General features: G+C 42.1%; 1 protein-coding gene across 1 annotated transcript in view; it reads left to right on the top strand.

The window, feature by feature from the left end:
- Positions 1 to 9,328: 9,328 nt before the first annotated feature.
- The window catches only part of LOC139757883 (myosin light chain kinase, smooth muscle-like), a 30,100-nt gene continuing 23,652 nt past the window's right edge, over positions 9,329 to 15,776 (top strand). Inside the window, exons 1-3 of the mRNA XM_071678805.1 lie at positions 9,329 to 9,508; positions 9,631 to 9,784; positions 13,088 to 13,202. Coding sequence (XP_071534906.1) covers positions 9,420 to 9,508; positions 9,631 to 9,784; positions 13,088 to 13,202 — 358 coding nt within the window. The 5' untranslated portion in view covers positions 9,329 to 9,419. The remainder of the gene's footprint in view (positions 9,509 to 9,630; positions 9,785 to 13,087; positions 13,203 to 15,776) is intronic.

The following is a 15,776-nucleotide window of genomic DNA, read 5'->3' as shown; positions in this document are numbered from 1 at the left end:
GGTTAGTATCTGCCATGAATGGGAGGTTCTCGTGAGGGTGACGGGGGTCTGTAGTGGCCTGTTGTGGATGACGGGGGTCTGTGGTGACCTGTTTAGGATGACGGTGGTCTGTAGTGACCTGTTTAGGATGACGGGGGTCTGTAGTGACCTGTTGAGGATGACGGGGGTCTGTAGTGACCTGTTGAGGATGACAGGGGTCTGTGGTGACCTGTTGAGGATGACGGGGGTCTGTAGTGATCTGTTGTGGATGACGGGGGTCTGTAGTGGCCTGTTGAGGATGACGGGGGTCTGTGGTGACCTGTTGAGGATGACGGGGGTCTGTGGTGGCCTGTTGAGGATGACGGGGGTCTGTAGTGATCTGTTGAGGATGACGGGGGTCTGTGGTGACCTGTTGAGGATGACGGTGGTCTGTGGTGACCTGTTGAGGATGACGGGGGTCTGTGGTGACCTGTTGAGGATGACGGGGGTCTGTGGTGACCTGTTGAGGATGACGGTGGTCTGTAGTGACCTGTTTAGGATGACGGGGGTCTGTAGTGACCTGTTGAGGATGACGGTGGTCTGTAGTGACCTGTTTAGGATGACGGGGGTCTGTAGTGACCTGTTAAGGTTGACGGGGGTCTGTAGTGATCTGTTGAGGATGACCTGTTGAGGATCACGGGGGTCTGTAGTGATCTGTTGAGGATGACGAGGGTCTGTAGTGGCCTGTTGAGGATGACGGTGGTCTGTAGTGACCTGTTGAGGATGACGAGGGTCTGTAGTGGCCTGTTGTGGATGACGGGGGTCTGTAGCGACCTGTTGAGGATGATGAGGCCATGTAGTGACCTGTTAAGGTTGACGGGGGTCTATAGTGACCCGTTGACAGGGGTCTGTGGTGACCTGTTGAGGTTGATGGCAGTCTGTAGTGACCTGTTGAATAGGGTTTGTATTGACCTGTTGAGGTTAAAGGGGGACTGTAGTGACCTGTTGAGGTCGACTAGGATTTGTCGTGACCTGTTGAGGTTAACGGGGGTTTGTAGTGACCTGTTGATGAGGGTCTGTAGTGACCTGTTCAGGATGACGGTGGTTTATAGTGACCTGTTGAGTTTGACGGGAGTTATCAATATATCAGGTACAAACCATTTTCTCTTGATGAATAGCTATAATATCAGGAGGTTAATTACAGAGGATGCAGTACAGGTCATTTAATTAATCATAAAAGATGTGATACAGTCATTCAGTTAATCATATAGGGTGTAATAGTCATTCAATTAATCATAGATGATGTAACACAGGTATTAGATTAATAATAGAAAATGTAATACAGGTCATTAAGTTAATAACAAAAGATGTGATATAGGTCATTGGATTAATCGTAGATGTAATATTGGTTATCAAATTGATCATAGAAGATGTAATACAGGTCATTAAATTAATCATAGAAGATGTAATACAGGTCATTAGATTAATCATAGAAGATGTAATACAAGTCATTAGATTAATCATACATGAATATATGGATAGGAGTTGCGTATACATGAATATATGGATAGGAGTTGCGTATACATGAATATATGGATAGGAGTTGCGTATACATGAATATATGGATACGAATAGCGTATACATGAATATATGGATACGAATAGCGTATACATGAATATATGGATACGAATAGCGTATACATGAATATATGGATACGAATAGCGTATACATGAATATATGGATTACAAATATCGTATACATGAATATATGGATACGAATAGCGTATACATGAATATATGGATAGGAGTTGCGTATACATGAATATATGGATACGAATAGCGTATACATGAATATATGGATTACAAATATCGTATACATGAATATATGGATTACAAATATCGTATACATGAATATATGGATACGAATAGCGTATACATGAATATATGGATTACAAATATCGTATACATGAATATATGGATACGAATAGCGTATACATGAATATATGGATTACAAATATCGTATACATGAATATATGGATAGGAGTAGTGTATACATAGATATATGGATAGGAGTTGCGTATACATGAATATATGGATTACAAATATCGTATACATGAATATATGGATAGGAGTTGCGTATACATGAATATATGGATAGGAGTTGCGTATACATGAATATATGGATTACAAATATCGTATACATGAATATATGGATAGGAGTTGCGTATACATGAATATATGGATACGAATAGCGTATACATGAATATATGGATAGGAGTTGCGTATACATGAATATATGGATAGGAGTTGCGTATACATGAATATATGGATTACAAATATCGTATACATGAATATATGGATAGGAGTTGCGTATACATGAATATATGGATAGGAGTAGTGTATACATAGATATATGGATAGGAGTTGCGTATACATGAATATATGGATAGGAGTAGTGTATACATAGATATATGGATAGGAGTAGTGTATACATAGATATATGGATAGGAGTTGCGTATACATGAATATATGGATAGGAGTAGTGTATACATAGATATATGGATAGGAGTAGTGTATACATAGATATATGGATAGGAGTTGCGTATACATGAATATATGGATAGGAGTTGCGTATACATGAATATATGGATACGAATAGCGTATACATGAATATATGGATACGAATAGCGTATACATGAATATATGGATAGGAGTTGCGTATACATGAATATATGGATTACAAATATCGTATACATGAATATATGGATTACAAATATCGTATACATGAATATATGGATAGGAGTTGCGTATACATGAATATATGGATTACAAATATCGTATACATGAATATATGGATTACAAATATCGTATACATGAATATATGGATTACAAATATCGTATACATGAATATATGGATAGGAGTTGCGTATACATGAATATATGGATACGAATAGCGTATACATGAATATATGGATAGGAGTTGCGTATACATGAATATATGGATACGAATAGCGTATACATGAATATATGGATACGAATAGCGTATACATGAATATATGGATTACAAATATCGTATACATGAATATATGGATACGAATAGCGTATACATGAATATATGGATTACAAATATCGTATACATGAATATATGGATTACAAATATCGTATACATGAATATATGGATAGGAGTTGCGTATACATGAATATATGGATAGGAGTTGCGTATACATGAATATATGGATAGGAGTTGCGTATACATGAATATATGGATTACAAATATCGTATACATGAATATATGGATACGAATAGCGTATACATGAATATATGGATAGGAGTAGCGTATACATGAATATATGGATAGGAGTAGTGTATACATAGATATATGGATAGGAGTTGCGTATACATGAATATATGGATACGAATAGCGTATACATGAATATATGGATAGGAGTAGCGTATACATGAGTATATGGAGAGGAGTAGTGTATACATAGATATAGGGATAGGAGCTGCGTATACATGAATATATGGATACGAATAGCGTATATGTGAATATATGGATTACAAATATCGTATACATGAATATATGGATTACAAATATCGTATACATGAATAAATGGATTACAAATATCGTATACATGAATATATGGATTACAAATATCGTATACATGAATATATGGATTACAAATATCGTATACATGAATATATGGATTACAAATAGCGTATGTATGATATATGAAAGAGAAAATGAGGTTAAGGATGGAAAACCTGTGAAATGAAAGGATAAGAAGGACCCAAAACTGTTCACGGTAAGAAGGGAATGTGAAAGTATTTAAAGACTGGTTTCCTCGAGGCTGAGAAGGATGTGTGTGGTACATCATGAATAGGGTGTGCCAAGAAAGGTACAACACGGTGGAATGAAGACGTGAGAAGGTTAGCGGAGGAGAGAGAGAAAAGAAAGAAAAAGTTTGGAAGGAAGAGCTCAATCTGCGAGACTATATTGATGACTGAAGGACAAGATGGTAAAATATCTGTTCATAAAACTGGAAGGCTTTTAGGGCTCTGTATGGTGTATGTTTTTTAAGAACTATTAAGTTGGACAGTGAGCGACGGTATGAGTGAATGTTTTGGAAGTGCGTCAGGGCTGTGTTTTGTCACCATGGTTATTCATTGTGTTTTATGGATGGTAAAATGCATGAGACGAGAGCAAGGAGAGGCGATTGTGGTGAGGTACGTACCATGGAGAAACAGAAGGGAAGTTGGCACAGTTGCTATATGCAGATAACGCCGTAGACGAAGCTAGGACGCCTAGCTTCGTCTCTTCGATGTATATCAACTGACTGTTATATTTCTCTCTTGTGTCTCCCCTGATGATGTGATTATTACACGAAAGTGCACTTGGGAACTTTTCGTGTTTCATTTTCCCCGTGGACTCATAGGAATATCTTGATCACGCGCAAAATTGTGATCCTTTCCAATATATATATATATATATATATATATATATATATATATATATATATATATATATATATATATATATATGTATATATATATATTATCCCTGGGGATAGGGGAGAAAGAATACTTCCCACGTATTCCCTGCGTGTCGAAGGCGACTAAAAGGGGAGGGAGCGGGGGGCTGGAAATCGTCCCCTCTTGTTTTTTTTTTTTTAATTTTCCAAAAGAAGGAACAGAGAAGGGGGCCTGGTGAGGATGTTCCCTCAGAGGCCCAGTCCTCTGTTCTTAACGCTACCTTGCTGATGCGGGAAATGGCGAATAGTATGAAAAAAAAAATTGTATATATATATATATATATATATATATATATATATATATATATATATATATATATATATATATATTGAGTGGGAGATGTATAAAAGAAAGAGACAGGAGGTCAAGAGAAAGGTGCAAGAGGTGAAAAAAAGGGCAAATGAGAGTTGGGGTGCGAGAGTATCATTAAATTTTAGGGAGAATAAAAAGATGTTCTGGAAGGAGATAAATAAAGTGCGTAAGACAAGGGAGCAAATGGGAACTTCAGTGAAGGGCGCAAATGGGGAGGTGATAACAAGTAGTGGTGATGTGAGAAGGAGATGGAGTGAGTATTTTGAAGGTTTGTTGAATGTGTTTGATGAAAGAGTGGCAGATATAGGGTGTTTTGGTCGAGGTGGTGTGCAAAGTGAGAGGGTTAGGGAAAATGATTTGGTAAACAGAGAAGAGGTAGTAAAAGCTTTGGATGGTATTGCAGTGGAATTTATTAAAAAAGGGGGTGACTGTATTGTTGACTGGTTGGTAAGGTTATTTAATGTATGTATGACTCATGGTGAGGTGCCTGAGGATTGGCGGAATGCGTGCATAGTGCCATTGTACAAAGGCAAAGGGGATAAGAGTGAGTGCTCAAATTACAGAGGTATAAGTTTGTTGAGTATTCCTGGTAAATTATATGGGAGGATATTGATTGAGAGGGTGAAGGCATGTACAGAGCATCAGATTGGGGAAGAGCAGTGTGGTTTCAGAAGTGGTAGAGGATGTGTGGATCAGGTGTTTGCTTTGAAGAATGTATGTGAGAAATACTTAGAAAAGCAAATGGATTTGTATGTAGCATTTATGGATCTGGAGAAGGCATATGATAGAGTTGATAGAGATGCTCTGTGGAAGGTATTAAGAATATATGGTGTGGGAGGCAAGTTGTTAGAAGCAGTGAAAAGTTTTTATCGAGGATGTAAGGCATGTGTACGTGTAGGAAGAGAGGAAAGTGATTGGTTCTCAGTGAATGTAGGTTTGCGGCAGGGGTGTGTGATGTCTCCATGGTTGTTTAATTTGTTTATGGATGGGGTTGTTAGGGAGGTGAATGCAAGAGTTTTGGAAAGAGGGGCAAGTATGAAGTCTGTTGGGGATGAGAGAGCTTGGGAAGTGAGTCAGTTGTTGTTCGCTGATGATACAGCGCTGGTGGCTGATTCATGTGAGAAACTGCAGAAGCTGGTGACTGAGTTTGGTAAAGTGTGTGAAAGAAGAAAGTTAAGAGTAAATGTGAATAAGAGCAAGGTTATTAGGTACAGTAGGGTTGAGGGTCAAGTCAATTGGGAGGTGAGTTTGAATGGAGAAAAACTGGAGGAAGTGAAGTGTTTTAGATATCTGGGAGTGGATCTGGCAGCGGATGGAACCATGGAAGCGGAAGTGGATCATAGGGTGGGGGAGGGGGCGAAAATTCTGGGAGCCTTGAAGAATGTGTGGAAGTCGAGAACATTATCTCGGAAAGCAAAAATGGGTATGTTTGAAGGAATAGTGGTTCCAACAATGTTGTATGGTTGCGAGGCGTGGGCTATGGATAGAGTTGTGCGCAGGAGGATGGATGTGCTGGAAATGAGATGTTTGAGGACAATGTGTGGTGTGAGGTGGTTTGATCGAGTAAGTAACGTAAGGGTAAGAGAGATGTGTGGAAATAAAAAGAGCGTGGTTGAGAGAGCAGAAGAGGGTGTTTTGAAATGGTTCGGGCACATGGAGAGAATGAGTGAGGAAAGATTGACCAAGAGAATATATGTGTCGGAGGTGGAGGGAACGAGGAGAAGAGGGAGACCAAATTGGAGGTGGAAAGATGGAGTGAAAAAGATTTTGTGTGATCGGGGCCTGAACATGCAGGAGGGTGAAAGGAGGGCAAGGAATAGAGTGAATTGGAGCGATGTGGTATACCGGGGTTGACGTGCTGTCAGTGGATTGAATCAAGGCATGTGAAGCGTCTGGGGTAAACCATGGAAAGCTGTGTAGGTATGTATATTTGCGTGTGTGGACGTATGTATATACATGTGTATGGGGGTGGGTTGGGCCATTTCTTTCGTCTGTTTCCTTGCGCTACCTCGCAAACGCGGGAGACAGCGACAAAGCAAAAAAAAAAAAAAAGATATATATATATATATATATATATATATATATATATATATATATATATATATATATATATATATATATTCCCTGGGGATAGGGGAGAAAGAATACTTCCCACGTATTCCCTGCGTGTCGTAGAAGGCGACTAAAAGGGAAGGGAGCGTGGGGCTGGAAATCCTCCCCTCTCGTTTTTTTTTTTTTTTTTTTTTTAATTTTCCAAAAGAAGGAACAGAGAAGAGGTCCAGGTGAGGATATTCCCTCAAAGGCCCAGTCCTCTGTTCTTAACGCTACCTCGCTATCGCGGGAAATAGCGAATAGTATGAAAAAAAAAAATATATATATATATATATATATATATATATATATATACATATATATATGGCAACTTCCATCAGAATCTTAGAAACACTACCATTCAAGGGCTATGATTATAGAGGTTTAACCTTTCTGAAATTTTGAAGTTCATGAATACACTATAACCTACAAGGTTAAAAGAAGTCAGAAATATACGTTAATTAGTCACTTATAATGGCAGGGTAGGTCATCCATAGTCTATCTATAGCAATAAAGAGATTTTTTTTTTTTTTTTTTTATACTTTGTCGCTGTCTCCCGCGTTTGCGAGGTAGCGCAAGGAAACAGACAAAAGAAATGGCCCAACCCCCCCCCCCCATACACATGTACATGCACACGTCCACACACGCAAACATACATACCTACACAGCTTTCCATGGTTTACCCCAGACGCTTCACATGCCTTGATTCAATCCACTGACAGCACGTCAACCCCTGTATACCACATCGCTCCAATTCACTCTATTCCTTGCCCTCCTTTCACCCTCCTGCATGTTCAGGCCCCGATCACACAAAATCTTTTTCACTCCATCTTTCCACCTCCAATTTGGTCTCCCTCTTCTCCTCGTTCCCTCCACCTCCGACACATATATCCTCTTGGTCAATCTTTCCTCACTCATTCTCTCCATGTGCCCAAACCATTTCAAAACACCCTCTTCTGCTCTCTCAACCATGCTCTTTTTATTTCCACACATCTCTCTTACCCTTACGTTACTTACTCGATCAAACCACCTCACACCACACATTGTCCTCAAACATCTCATTTCCAGCACGTCCATCCTCCTGCGCACAACTCTATCCATAGCCCACGCCTCGCAACCATACAACATTGTTGGAACCACTATTCCTTCAAACATACCCATTTTTGCTTTCCGAGATAATGTTCTCGACTTCCACACATTTTTCAAGGCTCCCAAAATTTTCGCCCCCTCCCCCACCCTATGATCCACTTCCGCTTCCATGGTTCCATCCGCTGACAGATCCACTCCCAGATATCTAAAACACTTCACTTCCTCCAGTTTTTCTCCATTCAAACTCACCTCCCAATTGACTTGACCCTCAACCCTACTGTACCTAATAACCTTGCTTTTATTCACATTTACTCTTAACTTTCTTCTTCCACACACTTTACCAAACTCAGTCACCAGCTTCTGCAGTTTCTCACATGAATCAGCCACCAGCGCTGTATCATCAGCGAACAACAACTGACTCACTTCCCAAGCTCTCTCATCCCCAACAGACATCATACTTGCCCCTCTTTCCAGGACTCTTGCATTTACCTCCCTAACAACCCCATCCATAAACAAATTAAACAACCATGGAGACATCACACACCCCTGCCGCAAACCTACATTCACTGAGAACCAATCACTTTCCTCTCTTCCTACACGTACACATGCCTTACATCCTCGATAAAAACTTTTCACTGCTTCTAACAACTTGCCTCCCACACCATATATTCTTAATACCTTCCACAGAGCATCTCTATCAACTCTATCATATGCCTTCTCCAGATCCATAAATGCTACATACAAATCCCTTTGCTTTTCTAAGTATTTCTCACATACATTCTTCAAAGCAAACACCTGATCCACACATCCTCTACCACTTCTGAAACCGCACTGCTCTTCCCCAATCTGATGCTCTGTACATGCCTTCACCCTCTCAATAAAGAGATAAATGAGTTATTTTTATATGCAGACGAGTTGTGAACGAGGTAGAAGTATGAAATGGTTTTCCTCAAGTCTTAGGTGAGTCAGGGTTGTAGTATCGGTGTTGTCAAGATGTGAAAACGACCGCCCCTCCTTCAGAAAACGAAAGCTCATCTGGCCTTCGTCGAGTGAAGGACCTGGGCGCCTCCTGACAGTCTAAAGGAGGGTTACGATCCATCCCAAAACACATTTCCGAGACATGAGAGAGAGAGAGAGAGAGAGAGAGAGAGAGAGAGAGAGATAGCATTGTTAAGCATGTGCACGTGGTAACCCCAGTACGATCAAACCACATCACACCACACATTGTCCTCAAACATCTCATTTCCAGCACATCCATCCTCCTGCGCACAACTCTATCCATAGCCCATGCCTCGCAACCATACAACATTGTTGGAACCACTATTCCTTCAAACATACCCTGCTTGTCTTCACACAGAGGCTTCGGGCAGTAAGTACACTGGGTACGTAAGGTCATGGTGTAGCTCGCCACTGACGGCGCCCCGCTTCACGCGCACCATGCGCTCCACCACAGTGAGAGAGGGCAGCAGACTCCGGCTCTCCACCGAGTATCGTGGCTCGCCCACACCCAGGACAAAGTGGTACAGGTGAGTTCCCCTTTAAATAAGGAGGAAGAATTGTTTCTGATACACATTATAACAATTACAAGAGCCACCCTACTCGCCGTGGATCATGTCTGACAGTTGTTTGTGTGTGTGTGTGATGGCAGGAACAACGAGTTGCTGCCCTTGTGTGACGACTTCCCGCAGAGCTACAACGGGAGGAGGGCGTCGCTCGAGATCCCCTCGGCCACCGCAGCTGACGCGGGCACCTACACCTGTGTCCTCGTCAACGACGCTGGCAAAAGTGAATGTTCTTGTGAGGTTAGTCTACCCTGACGTACACCAGACCAGAAACCTTCAGTGTTAGTAATCTTAAGAATGAATCACATATAATCATTTCTAGGATGGATTATAAGTACGTTAATCATTCTAGAATATAATCCATTGATCACGCGATGAGGATACTGCAGGAAATGATCTAATAAGCCGAGAAACCATTAACTCCTGTGTTGATCATCCTGAGTTACAGAAAACAGAATGCGATGACTCGAAGCCATAATATTTTCCATGCGATCTTTCATAGCCATAAAGTAACATAGACATAAAGTAATATAGCCATAAAGTAACATAGCCATAAAGTAACATAGCCATAAAGTAACTTAAGCATTATATAAGAAACACACAATAACATATCAGCTCATATTGTCCTTGATAATGATATCAAATCATTTTCAGGATGTTTCTTCGCCATTAAGCAGCTCACACAATCTATGAGGAACACAGAATAGTATATCAGCTCATTGTTATCTCTGATGATGATATCTTAAACTGCAGAGCAGAACCTGTCTGTCTGGTAACTACAGGACTGCTGGTTAGGTCAACACTGTACCAATTACTGTGACCCAGAATAACATAGGTTCAGATCCTATGATCGTCTTGAGGGAAAGATCACGCGATTAATCACAAATACAAGACATAATCAATTTTTTGTTGCTACTTTCGGAATAGTATATGTGATCCTCGCTGATCAAGGGTGTAACGTACCATAGTTTATGTTAAAACAGCTGTTTGGTGAATGGGTCATGTGATTAGCAATGGCTTATGTGATTAATAGTGGTCAATATAATCAAGATCAATTCATGGAATGGCTCATTTAATTAGGTATTGCATTTCGATTGATACGGCTCATCAGAATAACTCATGCGAGTTAGCTTATTATGTGTGAGATAGCTCACTGATTACTTCAAGTGATTAATAATGATCATATATTCATTATCATTATCATTATTAATCTTAACTATAATAGAATCCAAATGACTCTTTCTCCAAAGGCTCCTGTAGCTTTGAGGCTGCACTACAGCCAGCAGCAGGGAAAGGAGGAACTCCTTTGGTAAGAAGTGTCTCGACGAAAGTGTACTTCCATATTACAATCTCGCCGAGACTGAATACCCACTCGCGGTGTAACCGCAAGCAGGCGGAGTCCGGTAGCACCAGTGATTAAGAAACACTACTGTAAACATTGTGATTGTGAGTGACTCGTGAACCATATGGTTCTCTGGTCGTATACCACCACAAGAGAAGGAATGTTTGTGTGAGCGAAGATGTGGTTTATCCTCAACACAAGACCAGTGGAAAGTTATGCGAACACTTTGTTGATTATGATCACATGATAATAAAGGTCTTCATTGTAGAATACAATACTCATATGATCAGTGGTTATTCAGTAGCTCATTAATCATTTCCGACGATAGAATGTTGCTTGCGTGATCGCTCTGGATGTAATCAGTAGTTCATGTGGTTAATGCTAACTGGAATCATCTTCTGTGATTCCTTTTGATTAATGCTAACTGGAATCATCTCTCATGATTCCTTTTGTTTAATGCTAACTGGAATCATCTTCTGTGATTCCTTTCAACTGAAATATACCACTGTAATCATCACAGACCAAATATTCCCCATGTGATAACTGGCAGACGGTGGAGCAAATCACACTGGAGAACAGTTTCTGTGTTTACTTAAAACCACATAACTGTTGCTGTAAGCGAGGGCGAGGAATGATTCATGGAAGAACGGGATGAGATGTAATGTCTAATTCGTGTACAGTGACGTCAGGTCAAGAATAAATAGAACTGACAAAGCTTTCGCTAAAGCTGTCATCGAGTGCAGTGCTGATCAAGCCGTTTATCAACTATTCACAGCTTTAAATACGTTTCACGTCGGTTTTTAACTGGTTTAAGGCCTTCCGTACTATATTTAAGAGACAACGTAAGTGTTTTACAGTGAATCACCGATTTCGATGCTTTAGACATTCCTTGGGAACGTGTATATGAATCAGTTTGTTATTATTAATATCCCTTATGTACGAGTCTGACAACATGAAGACGACTGCTCGTCCAGTAGAAGGCCTGTGAAGCTTCGGTGGTCATGAACTGGTTCATGAAGCTTTGTAGCTCGTGGCATGTAGGTTCATAATGCCTTACTGTACGGTTCTTAGCTGGGCACTGTGGATCTGAAGCACACTGTTGTATAATGTATATCATAATGAATTTCGGTACCATCAGACAACTACTTTACACTGCTCGTGTTTGTTATTATTAGACCGCGATGCTTACAGCGTTAGAGCAAATAGCTTCGTTCGCTACATAACCGATATGTACTTGTTGCAATTGGTAACATACAAATCAGCTAACTTACTCAATATGCAGTCGATTTCTTGATGTACATTAATAGCCACTGGCAATAATGAAGTGGTTGGTAATAGCTCCGTTAGATATTTCTATAGGTATCGCAAAACAGTAAGGTAAACAGTGGTACGGGAGAGCTAAACATTTCATACAAGAAGGTAAAAGTTGAAGGGTTGCAATCCGACCAAGAATCCGGATTCAGATTCGTATGTTTATCTTTTTTAACCGTCCGCCAACAGCCGCACGTCTTTTTGTTTGTTGTTTTTGTGTGGTGTGTTGGTATCCACTTTCAGATGCCGCCGATCGGGGGTGGGGAATACCTTTTCAGATACTCTGATTCGGAATCCGGGTTCTAAGCGAGCGCAACCCAACCACCAACCCCCACGAGCCAGACGTTTCAGATCTGCCAAGGTGGGAAGGTGTCGGCGTATTCGAGGTCCCGTGGCGTTAAAGTGTTTGGTTAATCTTTGAGGGATTCTCGCATCAAAGGTTCGTTATGGCTATGAGACGCTTCGATTCAGTGATATTCACACCAGTCCGTCACTGTACGCGATTGTGAGTGTGTGTTTGTGTGGTGTGTTGAGGACCAGCAGCGTCCTGTGAGCTGGGTAAGGCTAGTCCTAGTCTTCACCAGTTGCCGTATCCCTTGACCGCCTGCGTTCTGTGGAGTTTTAGAAAGAAAAAGAAAAGAAATGCTTAGGAATCACCAGGTTGTGTCATCGTTCAGTTCGTAGTAGCTTTTGAGTAACGACATGCATATATATATCTTGGCGTTCGTTATGAGGCAGTGTCAACATCTGTGTCAACGTGAATTCATGACCATATTTCACATAGATATGCCCAGTTATCGACCGGTTTGTGCTGTAGAAACACACGAGCTGTTCACCTGGAGGTAAAGCCACTTTGTGAAGGTAACTGGAGTGCTGTGCCCGCCCCACAGGTGGTGGTGGAACATCACCATCAGACAGACAACCAGCCACCGCACTTCCTCAGACGACTCCAGGACTTCACGGTTCTCGATGGCGACGAGGTCAGACTCTCCGTTAAACTCTCAGGTGAGTCCCACTGCTGAATGTCATGTTCAGGTGAGTCCCACTGCTTAAATGTCTTGTTCAGGTGAGTCCCAGTGCTTAAATGTCTTGTTCAGGTGAGTCTGCTGGTGCTCTGGGGGATCATGCTAGGCGTACGTAGGTGAGTGTTGCAGAGCAGGTGGTGGCTGGTGATGTAGCCACGAAGATCTCTCTCTCGACTTGACTGGAGATAAGAGCACTGGGAGTTGATGTGTTTGGGAGGGCGTTTGTTGGAGAGCTCTTGAGAGTGTGGTGAGGAAGAGGAAGGAAAATTGAAGGAAAGGAGTGTTGGTGTGGTGGTGGTGGGGGGAGGGGTATATGTCTCGGGGCTCATTTCAAGTACTATATTGTTATAGAGGAAATCTATGAGGTGGGAGTGCTGTGAAGATCAGGGAAAATGTTGCCCCGTTGGTCGTAATCACTTCTATCGAAATTTGAATCCACTGATATTCTTTCCTCGATTGCCATATAGATTAGTTTGTGGTGTCCCCTAAACTTATTCACCGAGTTTTGTTTTACTCATATGAGTCACAAATGTCGGTCCGGTAAGACTCATACCACTCATTCAGCTCAGTGGATGATGTTCAAATAGATCTTGTTGACCGGGGAAAATTCATAATTTTTATGATGTTCGAGATGAGACTCGAACTGTTTATGTGAGATACTTTTTGGCGTCATGATTTTGACCTTTTGAATAAGGGTTAGTAGAGGTGGTGTAGTAGACATGGTCTTTGACCTGACCTGTAGATAGAAATGATGGTGAGTTACGGTGCTGAGGGAGACATGATGGTGAGTTACGGTGCTGAGGGAGACATGATGGTGAGGTACGGTGCTGAGGGAGACATGATGGTGAGGTACGGTGCTGAGGGAGACATGATGGTGAGGTACGGTGCTGAGGGAGACATGATGGTGAGGTACGGTGCTGAGGGAGACATGGTGGTGAGGTACGGTGCTGAGGGAGACATGATGGTGAGGTACGGTGCTGAGGGAGACATGATGGTGAGGTACGGTGCTGAGGGAGACATGATGGTGAGGTACGGTGCTGAGGGAGACATGATGGTGAGGTACGGTGCTGAGGGAGACATGATGGTGAGGTACGGTGCTGAGGGAGACATGATGGTGAGGTACGGTGCTGAGGGAGACATGGTGGTGAGGTACGGTGCTGAGGGAGACATGATGGTGAGGTACGGTGCTGAGGGAGACATGATGGTGAGGTACGGTGCTGAGGGAGACATGATGGTGAGGTACGGTGCTGAGGGAGACATGATGGTGAGGTACGGTGCTGAGGGAGACATGATGGTGAGGTACGGTGCTGAGGGAGACATGATGGTGAGGTACGGTGCTAAGGGAGACATGATGGTGAGGTACGGTGCTGAGGGAGACATGGTGGTGAGGTACGGTGCTGAGGGAGACATGGTGGTGAGGTACGGTGCTGAGGGAGACATGATGGTGAGGTACGGTGCTGAGGGAGACATGGTGGTGAGGTACGGTGCTGAGGGAGACATGATGGTGAGTTACGGTGCTGAGGGAGACATGGTGGTGAGGTACAGTGCTGAGGGAGACATGATGGTGAGTTACGGTGCTGAGGGAGACATGGTGGTGAGGCACGGTGCTGAGGGAGACATGATGGTGAGGTACGGTGCTGAGGGAGACATGGTGGTGAGGTACGGTGCTGAGGGAGACATGGTGGTGAGGTACGGTGCTGAGGGAGACATGGTGGTGAGGTAGGGTGCTGAGAGAGACATGATGGTGAGGTACGGTGCTGAGGGAGACATGATGGTGAGGTACGGTGCTGAGGGAGACAGATCTTCATTCGCTTGTTTAACAAATTCTTTATGTGGGTAAAGGTTACTGTGGCAGTACCATTCACAGCATCGTCAGTGACTAGCTGTACGCATGGTGTAGTTCGTCCCTGGCATTTACCACGACGTAAATCATGTGATGTTGTAACATTGGAAGTTTGAAACACGCAGCGAAGTGCACTGCTGTGATGGCAATGATCATTCCCAGCCCAGATGTGGTGAAGCGTTTGGTAGAAAAGGTTTTTGCGAAACACTCCCGGGGAAACGGCCGATATTTTAATAAGAAAAAGATGAAATGCGACTAATGATAAAGGGAAAAAAAAAGAGAATACGAAGACTGGCATAGCTAAGTGAGAATTATCGTCCAGGAACGTTAGTGGAACATAACAAGAAACAAGTCTATTCCTACAACTCGCAATGGGGTCGTTTCTACTTTAAAGTCATTAACCTTTTTTTGTTAATCCAGGTATAGATATGTCAGTGTATAAATTCACATAACTTTTGATAAAGTAGCGTAAATAAAGTAGATAACTACCGTGGTTAACAAGGTAGCATTCAACCTGTTTGTGTTCGTGATTGTGTGATAATGTTTCTTGCTGTGTTAAGATCTTCCATTCCTACGTGTACAAGGTCGTGAGGGTGACGTAAGAACTGTTTAACAGCAAGATAACTGTTCATTTATCAATTCTAAGAGAGATGTGGTGTTTATAACACACTTGCAACGGCTGCTTGAAAGAGGACACGTAATTTCCTAAAC

This window comes from Panulirus ornatus, chromosome 28, assembly GCF_036320965.1.
Source record: "Panulirus ornatus isolate Po-2019 chromosome 28, ASM3632096v1, whole genome shotgun sequence".
Classification (NCBI taxonomy): Eukaryota; Metazoa; Arthropoda; class Malacostraca; order Decapoda; family Palinuridae; genus Panulirus; species Panulirus ornatus.
Note: the sequence above shows the minus strand (reverse complement) of the source record. Positions and strands in the feature narration are given on the sequence as shown.